Below are 26,553 nucleotides of genomic sequence, written 5' to 3' on the forward strand. Positions count from 1 at the left end.
TTAAATGTTGGCAGAAAATCTTTGATTTAGTGCCTCAAAAAATCCAACATTACACACACTTAAAACAGCTAAATGAAACATATGTCACACGGTTTTGTCAGAAGAGTCTTTGTTGTCATGCTGTGAGTGGTAAATTGATTTGTGTGTGTGTGTGTGTGTGTGTGTGTGTTCTTTATGTTCTTTCTTTGTTTAAGTGAGTGAAATGAAAAATGGCATCTTCTAGTATGTTTCTTAAAGAATAATGGGTTTTCCAGTTGTTCTGTGACAAATTCCTCATTCCTTGTCCTATGCTCATTTCCATTTAATTAAAAATTGCCTCAAAATGTTTGTTGTAAAAGAATTGTAAAATCAATGAGTAAAGCCATGTTTTCTCAAACAAAAATTATATGCATTCAGTTTCAACATGTTTCAGTATAAAACCTCTATACTAGAAAATTTTCTAGTATAAAAAATATATATATTTTATTTGGTTTGTTTTCCTTTGAAACATTGTGGCTCATATTATTTATTGCTATTTTTTTAGCATTAAAACTAAATTCCATTATTTTTCTCTTTATTCAAAGTGTAGACTCCCAGATTACCAAAGTGACAGTTATCACTATAAAACACCTTACCCAGGCATGTTGGTGACCTTCTACTTGCATGAGACTTTAAAGGGATAGTTCATCCAAAATTGAAAATTCTGTCATCATTTACTCACCTTCATAATGTTTCAAACCCATATGATTCTCTTTCATTTGTGGAACACAATCCGAGATATTTCGAAGAATGTTCTTGCTGCTCTATTCCATACAATGAATATGGATGATGATTTATACTGCCAAGCCCTAAAAAAGGACAAATTAATGCATGAACGCATTATAATAGTAGCCCACATTACATATGCGCTATATTCCAAGACTGCTGAAGCTGTATAATAGCATCATGTGAGGAATAGACAAAATGTAAGTAATTATCCAATGCCATCATTGACATCATTGACATCAAACGTTGAGATTACAGGTAAGATTTGGCAGAGTGCATGGTTTTCAGTGTACAGCGAGTGACAATAATGAAAGAATTTTCATCTTTGGGTGAACTTTTCTTTTAAGTGTTTCATTAGGTCCAAATGTAGCAGTCAGATATGGGGGCAAAGAACTGTCAGCTGAGAGTGAAATGTTAGATCTCTGGAGGGTTGACTCTCTACTGGAAAAGCCCTCCTCTGTGATTCCTACAGCAGATTAGGTTGACTGTTCAAGATCAGATCAGCCCAAAGGAACAGCCCTAAATGTCAGTGTGACTGATTATAATGTAACCTGTGTGTGTAAGAGTGAGACAGAGAGAGAGAGAGAGAGAGAGAGAGAGAGAGAGAGAGAGAGAGAGAGAGAGAGAAAGAGAGAGAGAAATTGCTGACTGGTAGGAAGAAGGGGAGAGCTGTCTGGTAGTTCTCAGAGTCGTATCACAGACAGGTTCTTTGTATAGAGGTGTAAAGCGGTGCTGGGGTGAGCTGAAAAGAAAAATGAACTGGTCTCCTGCAAGAAAAGCATTTGATTTGTCAGACTCAGCAGTGTGTTCTGCCACCACACAAGAAACACATAGAGCAAATACACTGTATGTGTGCAATGCATCAGTCTCAATAACAAGTTTGTTATATAAATGTTAGTCCTACTATGTATTAAAATTATACATGCAATACAATGTATTTACTGCGTAACTACATGTTATTCTGTAGAATTCTCACAAGATTCACATTTGCTGCTACTGAGGTTGAGGTAACAGGTAGGTTTAGGATTAGGGGTAGTGTAAGGTTTAGGGTTAGAGGTAAGGTGAAGTAGTTAAAGACACCTAATAAAAAGTGAAACCAGATAAACTTTTTAATGTTGTATTTTGGGTCATATTTACAAAAATAATATCATTTTAAGGGAGAATACACTTGCACTTAAATATAATTGTAACAAAATTCTTGGGATCACTGACATTCCACTTGTCATACGTTCAAGTAATTTTTAAAGTGAAGCAAATAATGTATCTATTATTAAAGTCACCAAATGGAAATGCAAATAAAAAAAGAAAAAAAAAGAACTCATCATAAAAGTAAGAATATATATTTTAATATTCTGTCCATGATGGTTTCATATTTTTAAAAAAAACATTAAAGCATTTTCTACAAAAAGTGATGTAACCATTCTTCAGGACATACATGCAAGAGATCACAACTTAATTTAAAAAACTTTTTCAAACATATTTTTTAAAGGGTAACTAAACCCTAAACCAACTTTTTTTAGTTAATGATCTGTAAGCATGGGGCTTTATGAGTACTGGTCATTGATTCAAGTAATTTTTTTGACATTTGTGTATAAAGTGTTTTAATTCTACAATATATGGTGTAAAAACGTCTGAGTGCTGCCCTCTTCAGGTTGAACGGTGGCTACTGCAGTTGAATTTTCCTATTGGCTGTTGTGGTACTTCGTGACCTAAGCGGTGACAGCTGACGTAAGCAGGTTCCAGCTCACCATGCCAGATTCATGTACATGTCGTCTTGCGACCGTGTGAGGAATAATAATAACATAAGAGTCTGACAGCAGCTGTCAATTAATCCGTCACTACGAGTCTCAGGTCCCCCCCCGCCCAGCCACGCACTCGGTTCGTTCCCTCTATCCCCGCCGGTGTCTGCCCACTTTTCCTGCATTTTCAAATATATCTAGTGGGTGGAGTCAGACTCTGAGCAGGTGTTTAGTTACCCTTTAAGTTTAAAAATACTTGTACAAATATCATGAATTTTTGAGGTACAAATATTAATAAGTTTTCTTATGGTTTCTCCATTTGACGTGAACAAAATGTGCCTTTTCATGAAAATCTCAGATAGGCCAATATCAGGAGGCCTAGGTAGCTCAGCAAATAAAGACGCTGACTACCACACCTGGAGTTGCAATTTCGAATCCAAGACATGCTGGGTGACTCCAGTCAGGCTTCCGTAGCAACCAATTTTCCTGGTTGCTTGGGTGGGTAAAGTCACATTGGGCTAACCTCCTCATAGTCGCTACAATGTGGTTCTCACTCTCGGTGGGGCACGTGGTGAGTTGTGCGTGGATGCCGAGGAGAATAGCGTGAAGCCTCCACACGCACTAGGTCTCCGCGGTAATGCGCTCAATAAGCCACGTGTTATGATGCACTAATTGACCGTCTCAGACACGTAAGCAACAGAGATTCATCCTCCGCCACATGAATTGAGGCGAGCCGCTATGCCACCATGAGTACTTAAGAGCACATTGGGAACTAAGCAAACTGCTTATGCCAACATTTCTTTATTTTTTATTTGAGCTTTTAATAATATATAAATATTTTTTAAATGTATATATTCATTTATTTACTCTCTCTGGATGGTTACAATACACTACTTTTGACTTAAAGGCCCAGAAATTAAAATTCAAAGAAATTACTTTGAACTCTGAAATTAAAAATTGTAAAATCTCTGTTATCATATTGTAGGTGTGTTTAAGTAATTGTTCATGTGAATTGCATTTTTATGAATTTTTTAACTTAATAGATACGGACAAAAACAAATTGCATTAAGTCATTAACCCAGATATAGAGAGAAAAAAATCTATACTGTATACAGAATTGACATCACTGACAATCTACACATCATAAATCACATGCTTTGTGAAAGATGTCTACAGTAAAGATGTTACTGTAACTTCCTTATGAACTTCCTGTGTGTTCTCTCTTTCAGTCTCTACTTGTGGCCCAGCAGCTGGCGTCAGCTGTTAGTGGAGTGATGTCCGGTGGGACCCCGGGTCTGAACCAACCCATTCTCATCCCCTTTAATGCTGGTGGGCATCTGGGTGGGCAGCAGGGCCTGGTCTTGTCTCTGCCCACTGCTGCCAACATACAGGGCCTGGTGGCAGCCGCTGCTGCTGGAGGAATCATGACTCTACCCCTACAGAACCTGCAAGGTAAGAGTCCTTACTGACACAGTGAGTATCAAGCCTTTCTTATTGGCTCAGAAATAGCATTTTTCAACCTTCTGGTTGTGTATGGGCTTGCAACGCATCAGAGTTGTTCAATACATTACTGCCTCTCTTTCCCCAAAATGTACAGTACACTCTTTCTCTAAACTGTGGTGCTAAAAGACAAATGTATTAAAAAGACCATAAATCAGTTGGCGAAATGGACCATAAAATGTTCATAGTACTATTTAAAAAAAGCTGATTAACTAACAAAATAGTCTACCTAAAATAAGACCATATAGAAAGAATAGTTATAGAAATATGGTCAAAGCACTTGTCAGACTCAAAAAGAAGATTTCATGAAAGAGGTTTTTGATGCGCAACACATCCAACACACCACAGTTGATTTGTTCTTTGGACTCACCAAGTGTTAGCATCTCAAAATACCATCAACCCACCCAAACACATCATGTGTTTAAGACATACCTGCGCAAAGTACTAAGAAAGTCAGAGAAGACGAGGATCAGAGTGATCTAAGCGCGGAAAGTAGTTCACATTTATTACAGGTCAGCGTTTTGCACCAAAGCGCAAAAGCACTTTATAGCTCTTTCTTCTTTCAGTAGGAATATTCGCTAGCATCTCTTGTCTTCTCTTCTTTACCTCTACCCCCCCACACACACACACATTCTTTCATGTCCATACTTCTCCTTGCCTTTTAAACTTTAATGCACAAATGTTCTCTTTTGATCATAGTTGTAAATGGTTTTCATTTTAATGTTTAAAACATTGTCTTTTATACCATTAGATTGAGGGGTGGAAGGGGAAAACCATCAGTCATAAATCTTAGATGAGGTGCCTTCTCTAATGCCTGACTAAAAAATGATAGGCTATAAATTTGAGTTCATGTAAAATAGCACATTTTCCTTTTGGGGTGGAAGAAGCTGGAGATTAAAATAATGCACAGGCAGGAAACAGGTTGTTCTTAAGTAAGAAGATGGGTGGACAGATGGCTAAAATAGTGGGATGGAGAAGAAGTCTCTAATGGACACAAACATGCATAAATAACAACATGCATCAGAGTGCAGCTGGGCTTTTAATAAACACTCACATGGGCAAAATAAATATCTAAAAATTCCCTTAGTCACGATAATGTGCCTGTGGGGTTTGCCTTACCTTTCAGGAACTCTCTAAAATGGATCCTAGAAAGAGGTGACCCATAACCCTGGTCCATTAATTGTCTGTCATGAACATTTTGTTTTTAGCTGCCTGCAGACCTTTTATGCTTGCTCAGCAAAAAGGTTGGACCATCCCTTTTTCATTTAAGATTCACTTGAAGAGGAAATGTTCATTTTATGCAAAAGTGGTGATGTATTGTACAGATGTTCTCTGACTTTGGACCCCACTGTACTTACGAATTACCCAGAGCACTTTGTGATGTTGTGTTATGTACAGATTGTGAATATTCACATTATCTCATATCTAAAGTGCAAGTTAAAAAACCCACTCTGGGGTGCTTTTACCATACAACTATGCAACAAACTGCTTAACAACTACAGTACGATTCATCGTTTGAGAAATTAACTAGCTAGTCGTGACTGTTTCCTGAAATTGTAGTAATTATGTCACACATCTATTGTTGTTTCAACAACATAGAGTCATCATTAATGATGTTACGCAAGGGGTGGAGTAATAAGTTCCACAGATATGAAATAATAATAGCACATTTACACATACTATAGAAAGCTGTAATAAGCGAAAGCTGAATGACAGATACATTTGCTGCAATAGTGGGGTATCCCTTTATATCAGTCTTCGGGATTCCCCCGACGCACTTGAGCATATGCACATGCACATTCTTTAAAAAACATATAAGAACTTCACTTGTGCGTTAACATAGATATATAAGCCATTTCCTCCGACAGAAGACATGTGTGGTAAAGTCTCTTAACAGCCTTTTAATCCCTTAAATGGCTGCATTTGCATCTACGTGATGTTTCAGACTGGCTCTTACTGCAAAACCCCGGAATAAGCAGTTTTCTTAAGTGTAAACGTGGTCAAACTCTTGATAAAATTAAATATATATATGGAACAAAAATACAGAAGCCTCAGCGAAGTGAAATGATGAACACACAGTAAATTAACAAGGAACTATGCTTCTAACCACAGGTGGAGAGCTGTAGTTCCAACCACACAACTTTATGACGCAGTTTGCAAATGTTCATTGGAACTATGGTTTCGGGAAACACCAAATCGTTGAACTATTTTTGTACCGATGGAACTTGCGACCACAGTTGGCTAACGATGCTTTTGGGAAATGAACGCCTGGCTGTTTCTGACTAGACCTCTCAGTTTTAGAATCAGAACCTCAAGGCTACTCTTAGGGCGAAGTGTCACAGGTGCCATGTGACATTAAGTGATTTGACTGTGTCTGCTTTCCCTACAGCCAGTCACACACTCCCACAATCCTATCCCATCATCCCCTATTGATGGAGAGCTGCTGGCACAGCACTTCTGCCAGACAGCCTTAGTTGAGTGGTGAGCTTAACCCCCAGGCCTGATTAAACACAACCTGCAGAGATCTCCTCCGCAGGCACCAAAAAGATACATCAGTGTGCTGTAGTATGTTCCAATTAACTCTAGATCACATACTTGGCTCTATTCAAGGATTAACTGATGCAGACAGTCCACTTTAATAAAATTAAACATAAAAGTTACACTTATCAGGAGTTAATAAAATCTAATAGCTTGTGTCAGGGCTAGAGAAGAGAGGGAAGAGCAGAAGAGATAAAAATGAGGAATTAATTAGTGTTATAGACACAACCTGGTCTCATAGAATTGCGTTACCATGCATACATTTTTGCTCAATTATTTTTACGTTCCTCTTTGTAAGTATTGTGGCAATTTCCTAGTAAAATTAATACTAGAGGCACTAAAACAACAATTACTTATTGCCTTTCTCACAACTCACAAATTAAATGGCAGATTATCAGTTTATAAATAAAAAAATGTCACCCTGTTTTTCAGACTTCTAATGACATCTAAAAACTTTTACTGTAGAGGTGATACATTTTAACATTTGCATGACCAAAGCATGATCAAATTGTGCTGTAGCTCAACTGATAGATCATTGCACGTGCAACGCAAAGTACTGAGGTACGATTCCTGAAGAGCATGCGAGTCAACACATGAGCCAAAGGTGTCTTAGAAGCAATAGAAAATTACGTGGTTGCTTTAGCAATTATGTTTTTATCTTGCAATTTGCCTTTTATGACACTATCAGTTAGGTTTATTATTAAGGTTTAGGGTAGGGAGGTTGGTTTTATTGATTTAAAACTTGATAGAGCATTAACCTTAAAAACCTTATGTGTTTGGGAGAAACTGTAACTCACTTTTAGCACCACACAGTGGACATTTGACCTCCGAGCTGCTGAGGACCCACATAATATAATTTTGCAAAAATGTCGCCTCTGTTATTTTCATGATAATAGGCTCTACAGCAGGCTTGTCTGGCTACTCAAACAAAAAGACCACCACAGAGTCACAGTATTAAACTTTTAGCCAAAATTTACTGACAAATTTCTTACGTATAGTAAGAATATGCAGATTAATCTGGGATAGGAGAAAGTTTTGAAAAATGACACACATCATATAAGAATAACAAGCCATAAGCATAAATCTATTTGTTCATAAATTCCCCAATTTAATTTTATGCAACAATTTACAGAACCGCGGTTTATGTACAATTTACACAGAAATTGGTTCTGCTGAAGTTTTCAGAATATTGCCCATCTCCTGTAAGGCAATTATTCCAACAGTACATATGACATCTATAGCCTTTATTGACATCATAACTGTGCTTGCATCTCTCCCAAATAAGGAGAAACAGCAGCATGTAAGTATACTTAGCAGAAGGCTCTGTGGTCTGGTTGTGCACCTGCCACTGCGTTTCTGCTCTGATGAATGGGCATCACAGTGATGGGGCAGCGTCATGAAGTTCAGCACTGTCGTCTAAATAAAAGCCTGTGCTTGGGTTACCCTGCGCTCATTTTAAACCCTGGCGCCGCCGTAGCTTGTTATTTTGTCAGGAAGATTAATGTCTGGACATGTCAAGTAAAGAAAGTGAATTCCCTCTTGAACACTATGTACGATTCCGGCCATAACTTGAATAGAATAAGAATCAGCCTTATGTTTCTTTGTCCATCAGAATAGTATTAGAAATTAAAAATAATAATAATTGTTACTATGTTTGCTTGACAAAGCCAACATACTGGTTTTATCAAAATCCCTAAAACAAGACCAAAATTTCTAAAAATATATCGTACTAGAGCTTTCCATCAACATCCACAAAATTTGGTACAGACCTTGAAATTGTTCTGACTTAGTGTTCTATGTCTTTTCTAACTGAATGGACTGAAGGTTTTCAAACAGCGGACAATCAAAAATCTGAAAAATCCCATAGATTTACATTGACGGAATGTTCAAAAGGGCCAACGGAATGCTCGTTTGTTCGAACTCCAACTGTCTAAATATTCAAATGCCAACAATCCCAAAAAGTCTTTGATCTGCTTTAATTTGCTCTGTCTCTCTCTCTCCCCTTCTCTCTATCTGACTGTTTACAATGTCACAGTCTGTCTGACTAGCTAGCTAGTTGGCAGTTTACTGGCACTTTTAAAACTAGTTCAAATTTTCAGGCATTGTCAAGCCAACATCAATGTTTGTCTCGATAAACTTTACCTATCTAGTTTTTGTTGCATTGCAATGTTATGTCAGGAACTATATCGTCTATCGGAAGGATAGCATTTAGAGAGTTTGCTCAATTAAATAGTGTTTTAACTACATTTGGCATCTTTAATATTGTAATTATGTAGTGAACATTTTATAAAATCAATAAGAGACCCAAGGCTGTGCTACATTGTGAATCAAATTACAACTAAATGGCATTGCAGACATCATGCACAACTGCCTTTAGCCATAACTATAGCCCTTTTGTGCTCTATTGCTTAATTATAATGTTAAAAATATATGGGGTTGGTTGTGTATTTCAATACATAGTAAAAAATCAAAGTCTGCTTGCGTGACACTGATATTTCTCTATATACCACAAATAAAATGGTTTGATTTTATTTAAGTTGATATGAAACTTAATGATATGATTTTGCTCTTTTGAAAATTACAAATTCCCTCTGTTACACATCCCTTCTATATTCTGTCTCTTAACAAACCAAATGGCAGACACTTTCAATAAAGTGCAGAATGAAAATAACATCTACGCGGTTGCTCATCAGCTTAGAAACACTCAAAAGAGGCCTCTCATGAAAAACATAAGGGTAACCCTTAGATCACAAAATAACTGTGTTTTCATGACCCATGTAAAGGCTTTTTGGAAACTTCTTTGTAATATGCAATATTTTCCCTAAAGAGATGTAAGACAAATGAAAGATCAGTGCTACACTGTCAGCTACTTTGAGTTAATGCAGAACAAATGTACACTTGGCCTCTTTCATATTCATATTGTAAGCTGCCTGATCGGTGCACATCAGAACCTGCAGTGTAGCGTGTAGGGAGCTGTGTGTGAATCTACGAGGATGTGCGTTCCCTTTGCAGGAAACATAAAACGGCACTCTGGGATGTGGAGTAATTGCCTGCATCTCTTCGTGCTCGTAGGCTAATGAGGAGCCATGTATGCTCTAATCACAACACTGCTCCTCTGTCTCAGTGAAAGAACACTTGTAGGCTCTTAGGGATTGCTCTCCTGTCATACCGGGGCATTGCTTTAGACTGAATACTGACACAGATTGGGAACTTGAAGCTGCTAACTCACTTAGTTTAGCTAAAAGTAGACGACTCAAAGAAAACTTGAAGCCTTAAGGGTGATGAAGTCGAACACAGGAAAAAGAAAACAGAAAGCCCATAATTTGCTTGCAACCTGTTTGTAACTAAAGTAACAAGGACTGTCATTCTTCCGGCATTAAGAAATATCGCAAGTGAAAGTTCATTTGAGAGACTTGTAGATGCTTGTAGAACTTGTCTTCTTGCCAAAGAAAAGTTATTTAGCTTCAGCTAACATTTCCTCTCTGGATCATGTGGGGTTATATCTCTCTTGACAGGGTTAAAAAGATCTAGAAACTTTAGCTTTATAAACGTAGTTTTTTTAGACGAAAATGTCCGTGGTGCTGAACTAAATTGTTTCAGTCAGTGGTACTATATAGAGAGAATTCAGACATCATTAGGCTAAAGGATATCCCGTTATGATTTCAAAAGAGGGAGAATTAAAGACAACACAGGGACAGGGAGACTAAAAGAGAATGTTTTAATGTGTTTCAACCTAAAAGAACATTTTGATTTTTGAGTAATTTTTACATTTCTTCAGCCTGAATTATGAAAAAGTTTTAAACCAAGAAATAATTTTACCTTATTTTACTAATACACATTTTCATTAAAGTCTGATTGTGTAAAGTTAAATACCTTGCAGTATTTTAACCTAATTAAACCTAGTTTAACCTAATCTTGATTACCAGAGAAAATAATTTCAAATCATCCATCAGATTTTAAAAACAAGCAAAAATTGGGTTTATATCAATGTACATGCCTGGGACAAACACTGGTAAATTGGGCTAAACTTTAAAAATGGTTCTTTCAGTCGATCAAATAATTTAATCGCGATTAATCACAAAACTGTCATAGTTAATCGCGATTAATCGCTGATTTGAAAGTGCTGAAATTTGACTGTAAATACACTTCTTTTCCAGTCAAAATGCATTTATGTCCTTCTTAGGAAAGATAACAAAACAACATGTAACAATATAATGTTTTATTAACATTTTCCAAACAAAGCCTTCCACAGTATAAATACAGAAATGTGCTAAAATATCACCAATTCAAGTAAAATATCACCAATTCAAGTAAAATATCACCAATTTCTCAAAGTCTAAGTGGGAGTTTGACTATAAGAAGTAGTCCCCATAGGTTGCATATTCATTGCAATGGGCATTACATCTTAAATTCTCATCCTCCTCAATATTATTCAGCTGGCAGACTGTGGCTATCCACTTTGCTACATCAAACGTGAAGCTGCGTTCATGATTCCCGTCAGGTTGTCTGTGCCAGCATCAAGGACCGTGTTGAAATCCATATGAAAAGCGCTTGCAGAGAAATACATCTCATTCTGTATTTTGGTGATAATTAAGTCTTGGCGTTCTTCTGTGGTAATTAAAATGCACCTTACTTAGTCTTGATTTCTGTCACAAGTTCCATCTAAGCTTGTTTTGTATAATTAATAGCGTTAAAAGCTCTTTTCCCTTTTCCCTATCAGGTAATCACTGACACTGAATCACTTCTGCGTTTGTTTGTGGTGTGTGCGTAATGAGTCCGGTTGACACATTGCAACATTTCCGCTCTTCCAAAAAGTGTTAATGCTGGTTTATGACTGCCCTAGTTAAAATACACACTATTTAGAATCTATAGCCTTAACTTAATCAGTATGTGCTAACATGAGTAACCTTGTTTGTGAAGCCTGATATCCAATATTTCATTCTCTGTTTGTACCATGTCATTAGTAAATTCTGTTTAGGGATTTTTACATAGAGAAAATTCCAAAGACAGGACGTACCGCAGTATTGAGTAAAATACCAGTTAATCTGTTTAGAACTGTTGTCCAACCAGTAAAAAGTAGAACTAATATAAGAGATTTAACAAAAATACAAGGTTCACAGTTTTGTTTTTAAACGCTGCGGAATGCTGTGCCCCATAGATTTCCATAGTAAGTGCATTACTGTAAATACCATTTTTGTGTTTGTTTTTCCAAACTGAGGGACATTTCAAACTTACTTTCTCTGGTAATTGACAACATGTTTTGTTGTTATTCCGGAGCATTCTTTTAATATAAAAATTGACCTATAATTTGTTTCTATCTTTCTGACTTTCAAACCATTTCTTGGTTTGACTCCAATTATTCCCTGCTCTGTGCTTTCCACATTGTCATTTAATGTTTGAAGTTTAAGGCAGTTTTAAGATGAATCACAGGGAGAGAGTCATATTAAATAAATAAGAGTGATAAAATTGCTTGAGCCCTCATACATTTCAAAGCTAATGTGACTAGCAATGCGCTAGCAGCACCTGCACACAGACTTGCAGTGGTAATTTGATTGATTTATTGTGACAGAAGCCAAATAATTGAGAGTGAGAGGTGGTGTGTGTGTGTTGTGAGTGTGAGTGTGTGTGTGTGGGGGGGGTTACACCATATGTTCTCAAAGGCAATTCAGGAAGAAACAAAGATTCACATCTCTTGTGCGCTTTGGATATTGTTCAGTTTTCTTTTCTTTTCTTCTGACTGTGATGCCGGGTGTCTGCATATGACAGTGGGTTAGCCACAAAAAGAACACATTATGTACATATAACCACACAGTGAGGTTGGCCCACACATATTCAGGGACCCAAACAGACAGTACCTTATGACACAAAGGTTAGACATCAACGCACAAATAACATTTTCAAACTTCACACTCAAAATAAGCATCTGCACATCCACACAAAAAATGTCATCATGTTATACTGCATCATTGGTATTACATAAATAATAATACCATCATATTTAATATTCTGTTTCGATTAAAGCCAAGTTTGTCATTCACAAAAGCAGTTAAACACTTTTTATATAGGCCTAGACCAGATTGATCTGCTGCATTTTAAATAGCATTTAAAAATTAGTTAGGTAAGGTTAGGTTCTCTATTGTCATAACCCTTACCCCTATCCCAAACCTGAATCCCAGAATTGAGTTTAACAAAGATAATTAGTGTTATACTGACATAAGTAAATCTCACTGTAAGGTAGGGGTGGGTATTGATACAGATTACCTAATTCCATTTGATTTCAGTTCACAAGCTCTCGATTTGATTTCGATTTGATTTTAAATTTGTGTATTTAGTGTATTTTATGCTTATTTACCTACAGTAGGACCATAAATTCAACTGTAGGGTAATTTATTCAATTTCTAATAACAGTATACGCATTTCGGCTTAAGAAATTCCATGCATCTAAGGTGACCAGAAGTTCAATTTGTGCATATGATGTTTGTTTCAAATTTTTAGCTTAAATAAAATAAATAATACAAAAAGAGGTTTCACTAACAAATAGGTGTTTTCTAAAATTCTGGCAATTTCTTGTGCCAGGGGTCGATTGTATTAAAACAAACATAATTTACCTTTTTTTAAAATCATTGTTATATGAAGGTACAATAAAACTTGAAACTTTTTACCATGCCATTATATCAGTTTCTTTATTTATATACTATTTCAAATTACTTTTATATACAGATTTTACTGTTTTAGCCTTGTTCTATGACAAACTATTAACTATTTAAAACTATAATTATCTAAACAAAGAGTAAAGTAAATTTAAACCATTTTAATATTTATTGTGTGAAAATTATTTTATTTGATTCTCTTTTTTAAAAAATGACGACTGTCCCACAGTTGTGGAGTAATTTCAAAGATGTAAAAAAATTAATTTCCATCAACATCATTTCCTACATGAAATTCTATTAAAAACAATACCGAATTTAAGATATGGTGTAATTGAAAATTTCAGAATAAATGACAAAAATGACATAAATCTACATGCACATAAACATACGGTACACTGTTGGACACTTTGTTTTAATGAGTGTTTTTATGTGCGTACACATAGCAATTGAATGAGTAACTGGGAGTTTATTGGACCAATAAGGAGCTATGATGGAGATTCTGAATTTCATGCTTTCATTAAAGCACTTTTAAAATGATCATTATTGAACACTTTCAGTATTATTTTTGATCAGTTATAATTGATCTAGCTTCGTAAAATAGCCCTAGCTACACCAATTCTATGTGTGAAATGTTAATGGCACAGAGAATCCTTTGAATGTCAGGTAAAATCGAGCCGTTAATGTTTGACATATTGGTTGCGTTTGTCATCTTGAAATGGCTTCACCAGCTGCCTGTACTGCCACATGCTGTTCTGTCCTCCATGACTGGTGTTATTGTCACTCTGTAAACTGTGAAAAGAGGAAACATAGAGCGAGAGGGAGAGACAGCGAGTGAGTGAGAGAGAGAGAGAGAGAGAGAGAGAGAGAGAGAGAGCAAGGGGAGTTGTGAAGAAAGATTGGAAAAGACAATAATAATGGTAATCGGATATGGCTTTGTCTGTTTCAATCGAGAAAGCGACATTGCTTCGGCCTTCCTGTAGTAAAACTGAAAGAGACACACATTCTCTGAATAAACTGAGACCTGGGACGTTGAATGGCCCACATACTGTATACAGTATGGCTATTTTGAAATAACATAATACCATACTACTACTTATATTGCTGCAGTATATAGTATGTAGTGTATATGGTTCCTAACTGTCATGCATTAGCCTTACTATCTTATAGGCCAGTGATTCCCAACCGGGGGTATGTAAGCAGGTTCCAAGGTGTATGTAAAAATGATTGAATTTTGCTTTATTTAACCTTTAAATCGAAATGTATGACATCAAAGATTAGATCCACACAATCCATTTGTCACTGATAATGTCTCTTTTAATATCCTTTCTGTTCTTTACAGTGAGTTGTTGATCAAAACAACAAAAACATTTTAGATGATAACTTGACGCCACTTACGTGGTTAAACATGACTTGTAATGAGATCATGTGACAAAAATGTACACCACTACTGTTCTCTTACTATTTAAAAAAAACAAAAAAAACATTGTTGGCAGTTTACAGTGTATATACTGTGCAGTATTCAGTAAGTAGAAGCTAGTATTCCATTCTGAACATCGCCTACAGTTTGCCTCTGTGATTCTTCTAGGATTTAGCTTCCGTCCACTCATCCATGTTTGATACATATTTTATGGTAATTGCATCAGTCTACAAATAATTGGTGGGTGCCAGTAATGTTTTTAAAGGAGTGAACTGGCAGTTTTCTCTCCCGATGAAGAAGTGGTGCAGAGAGGCCTGAAATAACTTAAGCCTCTCAAACTGGCATTAAATTAAACCTATCGTTTAGAGCGCATTCTCGCTCCCCCTCGTACCCCCACCCAGACTAGAGCTCTCTGGAGTAGGACATCTGAAGCAAAGCCATGTGCTTGTGCAGGCGGAGTCCAGCATGGCACCCATGCTCACTCAGATATGTAATGAAAAACTAGGTGGGTGTTGGGGTAAGGGATCTACATACTGTACATCCTGCACACTACTCAGGACACAATAGACATGGATAAAAACAGCAAAGGCTGTAGTACTGATAATGTAGAAAAGGACAAAGTGGAAGAAGAAGAGAAACAAGAAAAATAAGGAGTTAAGAAAATAGTTGAAATGGAAAACTGTAAGAAAAAATAGTAGAGTATCCTACTAAGTTATGCAGGTGTGATTATTTCAAGAGTCTTGTAGAATAAAGAGAAAGTCAAAAATTACTTACTACAAATCTCGATTTTTACATTCTCAGAAGAAAATTTGAGGAGTGCTTGTAAAAGTTGCAGCCACAATGTTAGGGGTTGTAGGTGTTGCCAGGGGATTGCTATGTGGTTGTTAAGGTGTTCTGAAGGGGTTTTAGGTGTGGTTTGTTAGGGTGTTCTAGGTGTGGGCTAGATGGTTGCTCATCAGTCCTCCCTATGAAATTCAGGTCCCTATGTTTGGGTCCCTCCTTCAATGTAAACTTTTTTTACCATCTGCAAAGTGGAAATCAGCAGGTTGATATGCTTAGAAAATTTAGAGCACCCCTCTCCTCAACAAGCCGCACAATTTTAAGTTATATATATCTGTTGCAATTAGGGATGGGAATCGTTAAAAAATGTACATTTCCAGATCCGCCTCTGATTACTCTGAAAGGAACATTCCGAGGTCAAGACATGTTTGAGTTCAATTGTTAGTTTTTGTGCCATAATTTTGATTTCCACAAAAATGAGGTTACAGTGAGGCAATGGAAGTGAATGGAGACAATTTTTGGAGGGTTTAAAGGCAGAAGTGTAAAGTTTAAAAGCACCTAACAGTTCATTAATTATTTTGTGGATTATTTTAGCTGTTAAATTGTTTAAATTATCATTTTTAATGGATTACAGGATTTACAGCGTAAAGTCGTCATGGCAACAAAGTTCTAAACTTTGAGATATCTTTACACAGAAAAGGTTAGTTAGCGATTTTATCGAACTAAAAACATAGTAACACACATATTGTTTACGTCTTGTGGCTATACTTCTGAAACAGTGAGTATTTTAATGTTTACGGATTGGCTCCATTCACTTCCATTGATATTGCCTCACTGTAACCCAGATTTTTGCTTCTTTTACCACTTAAAAAAAATATATATATATTACATTAATGTTTTTGATAATCAATATTATGCCACAAATGCTGGCAATTCAACTTAATTTGTACTGAACCCGAAATATTCTTTTAACAGTTCTGATTTCTTTTCTCAAAAATTCACAAATAATCGTAATTAAGAAAAACATTTTTTTATTGAATTTACAGCCCTCCGCTGTCTTTTGCCAAATGATGAGATCAATCCAGATTTCAACAGAGCAGATTTAACAAGTCAGAAAGAAAGAAATGTAATTCTTGCAAAAAGTGTGTTAACAGTTTACAGATTTTTAATGACTTTTTTTTTGGAAGTTTCATACTTTGGTTTAGAGGTTTAATACTAAGGTGAAGGAGTTTTAAAAAAATAAAAAAAACTAAGTATGAACTATAGTAATAGTGATGTTTTCTTTTGTAACACCATTAATAAAACAAAATCAAAAAAGTCATTTCATTCAAAAATGTCTAAACCATCAGTTGTTCTGTACATAGGTAATATATTCCACTTCTAATTTACAGTACCATGTCCCCTCTATTGTTAAAGTCCTTCAAAGACTACTGAGACACATTTCATAGGTTTTCTGTTGTCGAGGACTGGAAATGGAAATTGATTAGTGATTTACATGGTCAGAGAGGGGACCATGAACTGATGAAATGAAGATATTAGAGTTAGAGCAAGCAAAGGAGAGAGAGAGAGAGAAAGAGAGATGGTAATCGGGGGGTGGTGGTTACCCAGTTCATTCCTGTCTGGATGAACTGGGTAGCGTTTTTACATTTATCTGTGTTCTGCATGACTTGTAATGCTAATGGTAATTTCATGGGAGTAAAACGGAATGAAAATGGGGTTATCACACTTCATTGACAATGTGTGATTGTGCTCTGTCACAGGACCTCGTAAACCATATTTCATTCTTTTGTGTGTGTATGTGTGTGTTTGTGTATGTTTGTATGAGTTATTGCTCAAATTCTCCAGCAATTTACTGTAAGAACTAGAGGTTTTAGTTGCAGCTATTACACTGGCTTAGAGAGAGAGAACAAAGGTGTGTTCACAAAAGGGTTTGTTTTGACATATGGGGGACTATTCAGTTTGGCAAACTTTTCTGTCCACAGTCTAGACTATAATAGCTTTCAATTATTTTTATTGTCTTTATCTTAATTTTTAGTTACGTATTTGCCAGTATTTCTTTATTTTGGGCTTTTGCTGTACCCTGATTGCATTTTAAACAACAACTGTATAAAATAATAATAATAAATAAATGATATATATATATATATATATATATATATATATATATATATATATATATATATATATATATATATATATATATATGGTTATAATGGAAATGTGAAGTGACAGCAGAACACAACTCTGACGAGTGTTTGAGACAGTTTGAACATCAGAAATGTGATTCATTTTTACATGATGATCTGGGAGTAGCGTTAGACTTTTGTCTACCAAAAGTGAAAAATATCATCACTAATTATTACCATCACATGCAATATAAAAAAATCCACACTATCACACAGTACACTAAAGTTCACATGAAGTTTGATCAAGGACATGAAACAAATATTTGAACACAGATGATATGGTTTAAAAGGTTTACATTTTCAAAAAGTTGTCAAAATGACCCTAATGGAAGAATCACCTACAGTATATACTTTCATGAGAGTGAATGCCATTTTATAATAAGAGATTATAACTATTCCTTTTGATGGATAGAAGACACTGATACTGAAATAGAGAGTATAGACACAATCGGGGAATGTTCTGGCCTATGAATGGCATACATAACTTTTATTTCAATTGAATGAAAAATCATTCCTCTCTGAATAGTTTTACAACACACCAGGACATTTTAAAGAAAGTCCAAAAATGTGTCACGGTTCAGAGGACATTTACTCTTGCCACTTACAACTTAAAATAAGAAACATTTTGTCGATAAAGTACAGTTAAATCTCCAAATGAAAACAAGTGTATTGAATGTCCAGAGCAATCAATAGCAACCAAGCAGCTTATCATTGCCGGCTTACAACGGAATCAATAAAAGACCCACACAAATATGGCTTCATCATACAACTGTGCCATTCAATCAATATCGAAATAATCAAACTATCAATAAACATCACACAGCGTTTAATACAGGTGCGTACTGTAGCTCGCTTTTCCTCTTGTGCTTAAATCACACATGGCTGCAAATGTATTTTAAAAAGGATAACTATCCAAGCTGATAGTGACTGACACATGATAAGCGTTTCATTTGTCATTTCATATCAGATAAAAAGCCTAAATATGAGAGGGTATACGATTTGACCCTTCGGTCGGGTGAAGGACTGTATCTCAGATAACGTCAGTAGCCCTCCTCTCTTGGAAACCCAAGATCCTGTGGTGATTTCTGACGTGGCAGATGGTGCTGAAACCAAGCCATTTTGGAAGCGACAGGCAGCGGCTAAAAGCTATCTGCGGTTTCTAATTGCTCAGGCCCTAATTATCTTAATTAATAGATGTGCTTTCTGGGGAAGGGGTTCGGATTCAAGCATCTTCTGTCAGTGTTAAGGGCCCCTAAAAGGACCCAGAGGAAGTGAGGGGGGAGTGTAATGGTCCCCAGGGGCTCCTTGGTGAAAACACAGCAGGCACATCAGGGTTGGATCATGTAGCTGGTAAGTAGACCACAGACGCGAGAGAAGAGGAGATATCGTCACATTAAACTCTTGCATCCTTCACAGGGCCAAATGTTGGACACTGTTGGAAGAGGAGGAATGGGGGTGAGAGTGGAGCAGACACCCTGAATGTGTAATTTTGCCTTGAAAAACATAGATCTTCCTCTCAAACCTATTCTTACTCTTTCCTGTCCATTTCTTTCTCCCTCATGGCTTTGTTTCTCAATCTTGTTCATTGTCATTATGTTGTGTACTATATACCTTCCCTTACACAATGTACAATGGGATTATCATAAAACTATACAATTGAAAAACCAAGATAACTTTTGCTGGACACTTCCATGGTGGTGTTTGTCTTTATAATGGTGGTGATTATAATTTATCTACACCCTTACAAAAAAAGTACTGTGGCAGTACCATGGTACAGCAATGTTAACACATGGTAATACCATGATACTGTTCAATTGTTCATATACCTTTTCAGTGCTACATCACTATGAAAAAGTACCAAAAGGACCATGATTTTTGAAATGTACCATGGTCATAATACCATGATATTCTTTGAATTACCTTGGAGCATCATGGCAAATGCCTAGGTAATAATTCAATACCATGGTATACCATTTATTATCATTACTGTCTCATGGTACATACACAGTGTGTTTTTTGTACATTTTTGCATAATTGTAGTAACCAAAACATGGTATTCTCATGGTTTGTCAATGGTTTATATTTTTGGAACCCTTACATAAAGTAACATGGCATTACCATAATATATATTTTTTAATACAACATAATTGCCATCTGATACCATCAATTTAAACCGCCACAATGCTTTTTGCAAAACTAAAATGTTTTAATCTTTCAGAAATGCCTAAATGTACTTTTTATATATTTATATGTATTATTTGCGATATTTGGTAACACTTTAAAATAAGAATGTATTTGTTAACTACATTAGGTAACATGAACTAACAATGAACAATGATTACGTTACTGCTTAATCTTGGGTAATGTTAATTGCAACATACTTTATGCTATACATTTTGTAACATTAAAAGTTGTGTATGTTAACATTATTATAAACGTACATGAAATAACAGTGAATAAAATGATTTTGATATTTAAATATGGATATTAACATTTACCAAGATTAATAAATGCTATAAAAATGTATTGTTTATTGCTAGTTCATGTTCATAATGCATTAAATCAAACACTGATGTTTCATTACCACATATAATTTAAATGTTAATTTAAAACATTAAATGGAAAATTCACCCAAAAAGGAAAATTCTCTCATCATGTACTCACCCTTATGCCACCCCAGATGTGTATGAGTGCTGAACACAAATGAAGATATTTAGAAGAATATTTCAGCTATGTAGATCCTCACCATTCAATTGAATGGGTACCAAAGTTTAGAAGCTCCAAAAAGCATATAAAGGCAGCATAAAATTAATCCATTATAGACATTATACATAAGACATTATAGGTGTGGGTGAAAACAGATCAATATTTATGTCAGTTTTTTACATAAATTCCCTGCCCAGTAGGTGGCAATATGCACAACGAATGTGAATTGGCAAAAACAAAAGAAGAATGTGAAAATAAAAGAGGAGTTTTGTAGTAAACATTTATCGTTTTCTCACTAACACTTATAATTTAGCTTCTGATGATATGCATTTAACCACTGGAGTCTTATGCATTACTTTTATGCTGTCTTTATGTCATTCTGGAGCTTCACATTTTTGGTCACCATTCACTTGCATTTTTTGGTGGTGCTTTTGAAACTTGGACATCCTATCACCATCCTCTCATCCCTCGGTTTTTATCGCTGACACGTAGTACCTGTTACTTTTCTCAGCGCTGGCCAGGATGGGCTGCGATGGACTGGCGACCTGTCCAGGGTGTCCCCCGCCTTTCGCCCAATGTTAGCTGGGATAGGCTCCAGCCCCCCGCGACCCTGTACACAGGATAAGCGGTTGACGATGGATGGATGGATGGATGGCCAGGATGGGCCAATCACAGTCGTTTATTATTATTATTGGAAGTGTACTGGAGTTTAAAAATGGTTTTATAGATACTACTGAGGTGGAAAGTTTGAAAGGTTCAAAGGGGGGCGTGACCAAATACATTTGAGAACCACTGATTAACTATCCCTTTAACTCATATTAACGAATTGAACCACTGTAAAGTGTCAACAGATATTGTGATTATATATTGTTATAATGTGCTATTTATGTCATATTCTCTGAGAAAAAGATGACCTTCACTGACAAAATGTCCTCTAGTGCTGCATCCACGTAATGTGTGAACGGCCAGTGTGAATTACAGTATTTCATCATCATAAATATCCTCTCAATGAACCCCACGTGTGATATTGCTCATGGTAGGTTCTATTTACTTTCCCCGCCCTGGGCAGCCAATGTTAAACAAAATTAAGAAACAAACAACGTCCATCAGCTAATATGCTTCCACACATATCTGGCCATATTTCTTTGCTCTCCTTGTTACCCCCTCCCTCCATATTTTCCTTCTATGCAATCCAACCTCTTCTTCACCCCTCCTTACACCCACCATGCTTGTTGTCGATGTCCTGCGTTGAGAGAGATGCGCGTGTGTACGTTTGGGCTGCATATATTTGCTCTGATGATGTATTGCCCTGCTGAGGAGTTTCATTTACTGCGGCTGGCCTCTGCTGAACCTGTTGCTAGTCAGTGAACACGATAAGCGCATAAGTAGCATGCCACTTCATTCATCATATATCGCTCACACCGCTCAAATACCTCATAGTCCATGCAGGAGAGAAACTACTAAACCGGCAGAAAGGATCGCACTGCTTTTTTCAAAAGCTGAGGTCATATTAAACGCAGTGTGGAACAAATGTATGAGAGTTGTTTTTTTCCCTCAAAGCATTTTTTTTTTTTTTTTTACAAGGAAATCTACTGTTTTTAACATTGTTGGTAAAGTGTTTGGGAGCTTTCGCCTCATAAAAGGGTTCAGTGTGTGTCAGGGACTCAAAGATTTGTTGCACAACTCACACAAATTTGTACTTATTTGATATATCTGGGTAATTTCTAATTCATATCAGCGGGTGACTTTTCTCCTTTCGTTTTATAGCTGTATGGGCTTTTATTAAAGTGCATTAAAAATCACAAGCAATGTCATGTCATTTAGAGCTGTGCATTTCAACAGACCCACAATGCACACACCGCTCGCGGGCACGATGCTTCTCACCCCTCCGTTCAGTACAGCTCAACGGCGCTTACATGCTCCGCGAGACAAGCAAAAGGAATAATTAAAGAGGTGAAATATAGTGGAAGGATTTAGGGCAAATTCTATTGTTTAGGATTGTTTCATTTAATTGAAATGTGTTTTTTTACACCCTTTCTCGGAGCCCCGGTTCGCTGAATTGCTTTTTTGGTTACATGTGTACACATTTCGTCTTGTTTTTTCTTTTTTCTTTTTTTCAAAGGCCAAAGCAGAGCACTATGCAGGCAGCAAACAACAAAGACCCTATGATGTACACACATTGTCTTTAAATCACTTCATTTCAGCAGCACTGCCTGCGCATCCCTGCGCTTATCAACTTCAGGAATGCAGCTGCAGGGAGAAAATAAATACTAATATATATATATATATATATATATATATATATATATATAATGCATTTTATATATCAGGCAGAATGAAAAATCTGTAAAATCTTTACTTTTCTTTTGTTTTTTCCACTGTTTAAAGAAAAGTCTTCTTAAAGGAATAGTTCACCCAAAACGTATGTTAGGGACTTACAGCCTCAGTCACCATTCACTTTCATTGCATCTTTTTTTCTCCATACAATGCAAGTGAATGGTGACTGAGGCTGTCTGCCCCTAGCATTCTGCCTAATATCTTTTGTGCTTCACTGAAGAAAAAAGCTCATATAGATTTTTAACAATATAAGGGTGAGATAATTTTTGGATAAACTATCCCTATAACTTTATAGAGTTGGGTTTTATATCAAAATATGCCTTTTAATGAGGCTGTAATATGAGGTGGATGGGGTGTTTAGGCCAATTCGGTGCTGTTGTCCACCTTTCTTCACTTTTAAAGTGCCCCCTCAATCTCCCCCCCATGCTTTTACTGTCAGTCAAAGGGCACTCTTTCTCCCTGGCACATCAGGGCCCAACGGTATTGATTTTTCCACCCACTGAAACCACCTCGTGATCATAAATTTTGCATTAGACACTAAGGGTAAAGCAGGCAGGGGAGGGGGTGGGGGAAGTGGGGGATAGGACCTCAGGAAGCAGGCGCATGGGACAGTGAAGGCAGACAGGTATTGGCAAAAGAGAAAGAGAGAGAGTGAAGAGGTGATCCCAGGTAACGTTAGTGTGTTACAGTATGTGGTGGTGAGCTGTTGTCAGGACTTCTTGTGCTGACGAAACTGTGAGCATTCTCAGCACAACATTTCGTAAGGGCTGACTATGGTTGATTTTTTTCAGGTTTTAAAGTCAACTTAAAATGAAAACTTAACGCATTTACTCGTTTCTGTCCTGTAGAAAAAATTTTGAAAACTTTATGTATATTTATATTCCAGATAACTTGCACCCTGCACATCAGCTCTGACCAGAAACTAGGTGTAATTTGCGCATATTCCAATTTCTGACTAATTATGCTGTGATTTAAAAAGCACCAATGTGTTATGTGATAATTTGATTTATAGGCCTAGAATAACATATTAGGGAGCATATCAGATGTTACAAAAATAAATACAAATAAAATAAATAAATAAAAAGAGGAATTCATTACATGGGCATTTTTTGCCCTAGTATTTTGACTTTCAGCTGCATTTTTTTCAGAGCCCCCAGTAATTTCGGACCCTGGTTTGGCTCCGTTCTGGCAAGAAACACCCACTTTTCACAATCCAATCAAATCCCTTTCAACATTTTTGCAGATTTGTCACTTTTGGTGGAATTTTTGTCCTGAGCCTCCAGTAATTTTGGACGGTGGTTTGGCTCCATTATGGCATGAAACACCCACACTTCATAATCCAATCAAATCAATTTCCAAATTTTATATTTTTTTATTTTCACTCAGAAATAAAAGCATCTGCCAAATGCATAAATTAAATACGTCACATTACAAAAGTGCCATTTCATGTTAATTTTAAAGTGCACTGAATTTATTTCAACAACTCTACTGTATAACTGTACCTTAAATACTTTTTCGGAATGTCACAGATAATATTAAAGCACATTCTGAGGCTCAACGTTTTGTCACAAACTCTCTTCTTTTACACCTTATTCTCTCTACAAGTGATCCCAGAATTCCCTTCAATCCACAGAAGAGACAAAGCAGTAATACACTTTGATCAGACAGGAGACTGTTGTGATCCCAACACACTGTTCACTTTACATGTTATAAACACTAAGTGCCTTTCAGCCACAATCTGGAATTTAGTATCTTCTGATCCCTATCCAAATCACTTTTTGGGAATCATTTAGTAAAATCTGTGCTTCACTGTAAAAAAGCACTGCATTTGTAAATGCTTGGGGTATGGTAGGTGGCCGGAACACTGGAAAAAGTCCTGGTTCTACCTATGGCCAGTATACCCCTATTACAGCTTTTCGAAAGGAACAGATTTTACAGACACACAGATCCGACCTAGACACACATTTTGTTGTATTCATCAGGCAGATGCCCATAGAGGAAAGGGTGTTTCATTGGGACAGACAGACAATGCACCTTTTTAATGAGACAGGTGGATACTCTGCTTTGCTCTGAACACTCGCTCTCATACTAGAAACAAAAATAGTGCTATCACCCTGTCGCTTCTGTGGTGACCTCCACGGAGACCTCTGACAATCAGCCGTGCTGCCCTTCCCAAACACCCACACACACTTCCACACATCAAAAACACTACAGGTGATTTCTACACTGGGAGTTTGACAGAGGCAAGAGCTTTAAGCCCAGACAGAGCACACACACATGCTCACACAGGGTCACAAAGGTGAGGTGGATGTGTTTCTGTTTAACAGAGGGGTCTCTGAGATCTGTTCTGGAGATTTCTGTTACCAGTTTCCTTTGCTTGGGTTCAGGTCAGGTTTCTAAAGAAGAAGAAGAAAAAAAAAAATACAGAAAGGAAAAAAGTGATAAATTGGAGAGGCTTCAGGTGCAGGGATTCACAAAACTAGCATCCATACATCAGGTGGGTCACAGAACCTGACAGGATGGGCCCTGGCTTTGTTTGTTAGCTTAATGGTTGGATGGAGAAGGATGACAGGTATTATTTAATTTCAGGGAGTAACTAGGGAGTTATGTGAACTTGCAAGGTCTCCTATTTACTTTTGTTTACAGAATAAAAATGAATGAAAAAGTCTGCTTCTAATTTATCTGTCAATTCACATATTAATATGACAGGTGATTTGAATGTATTATGACCTTTAAAAGAGAAACAAATAAGGGCATGTAGAATTAACTACAAATATATTGGTTTGTCTAGAGGCAGTGCATTTATTAAGTGACATACAATATGAGTCATGCAAATTGACTCTTGAGCACAGAGAATATGTATCATGATAGCATTGTTTGTTATTGCATGTTTAGATGTGACATAACAGCTTTGTGAGCAATTTTCAACCAAATAAAAGCATGTTGAATAATTGCAGCAATTCATTGTATGAGATTATGCTCTGTGTATTAAAAAGTGATGTTGTGAGAGAGTACTTTCATTAAAGGTGCACTGAAAATATGTTAGCCTAAAATGTGCTTCATGTGTTATACGAGTTACACACCACTTTAAACGTTCCTGTTTCCTCTGACGATCTGCATGCTGTTGGATCTTGACGGTGCACAACAGCGGCTTTCTCCTTCACATTGCACGGCCTGCATTGTTGCCCCTGAGCGCTTCGACAGCGCAGACACACACACACACACTGTGTATTAAAAGAGTAAATTCCTATTAAAAGAGTAATTTCTCTAAAAGAGCAAAACACAGCAGCGTTGAGCGTCCTTTTCAGGGCGCGTCTTTTCAAGATGCCCTTACACCCCTGTGTTGTTCCTGGATGCGGTAGAGTGCTCTCCGCTTCAGGCGGCCACAGGCGCTGTCTCGTGTGTTTGGGCGCGATCACACCGGCGGCGTTTGTGGATGGCTCATGTTCTCACTGCGAGAACATGACCATGACCACGTTCGCGATCGTGACTTGCTTTCAACAGAGAGCAAGCCATCCCAGCTGCACCCACATTGCTCCTTCTTCCCACGGGATTGAGGACGATGCGGTTGGCGCTAGGGGCGATTTGGAGGCGGCAGTGGGTGCGGTTTTGCCGGGTAGCCCCCGTGAACCTCCCGTTCCCGATACGCTTCGCTGGTCCCGTCTACGCTTCGCGGCGATAGCGGCTCGCCTCACGGTCTGGCTGTCTATCCTCCCGAGCCCGAAGCAGATGAGCTCGCCGCTGCATCGGAGAGTGTGATGTCTGATGGCGAGGACTGCCCTGGACTGCCGCCTTCGGGCCAGCAGGCCCAGGCTGAGGCCGACGCTCAGATGTCTGACATGCTTTCCCAGGCCGCCGTGAGTGTGGGGTTGGATTGGAACCCTCCATCCTCCCCACAGCCTTCACGGTTGGATGACTGGTTCCCGGGGACAGCGCGCCGTTCGCGGCCTCGCATC

General features: G+C 37.3%; 1 protein-coding gene across 1 annotated transcript in view; it reads left to right on the forward strand.

Moving 5' to 3' along the window:
• Nucleotides 1–26,553, forward strand: part of LOC127634146 (POU domain, class 6, transcription factor 2-like) — a 163,449-nt gene that overhangs the window by 54,944 nt on the left and 81,952 nt on the right. Inside the window, exon 4 of the mRNA XM_052113540.1 lies at nucleotides 3,713–3,935. Within this exon, the coding sequence (XP_051969500.1) occupies nucleotides 3,713–3,935 (223 nt within the window). The remainder of the gene's footprint in view (nucleotides 1–3,712; nucleotides 3,936–26,553) is intronic.

This window comes from Xyrauchen texanus, chromosome 41 (assembly GCF_025860055.1).
Source record: "Xyrauchen texanus isolate HMW12.3.18 chromosome 41, RBS_HiC_50CHRs, whole genome shotgun sequence".
Taxonomy (NCBI): domain Eukaryota; kingdom Metazoa; phylum Chordata; class Actinopteri; order Cypriniformes; family Catostomidae; genus Xyrauchen; species Xyrauchen texanus.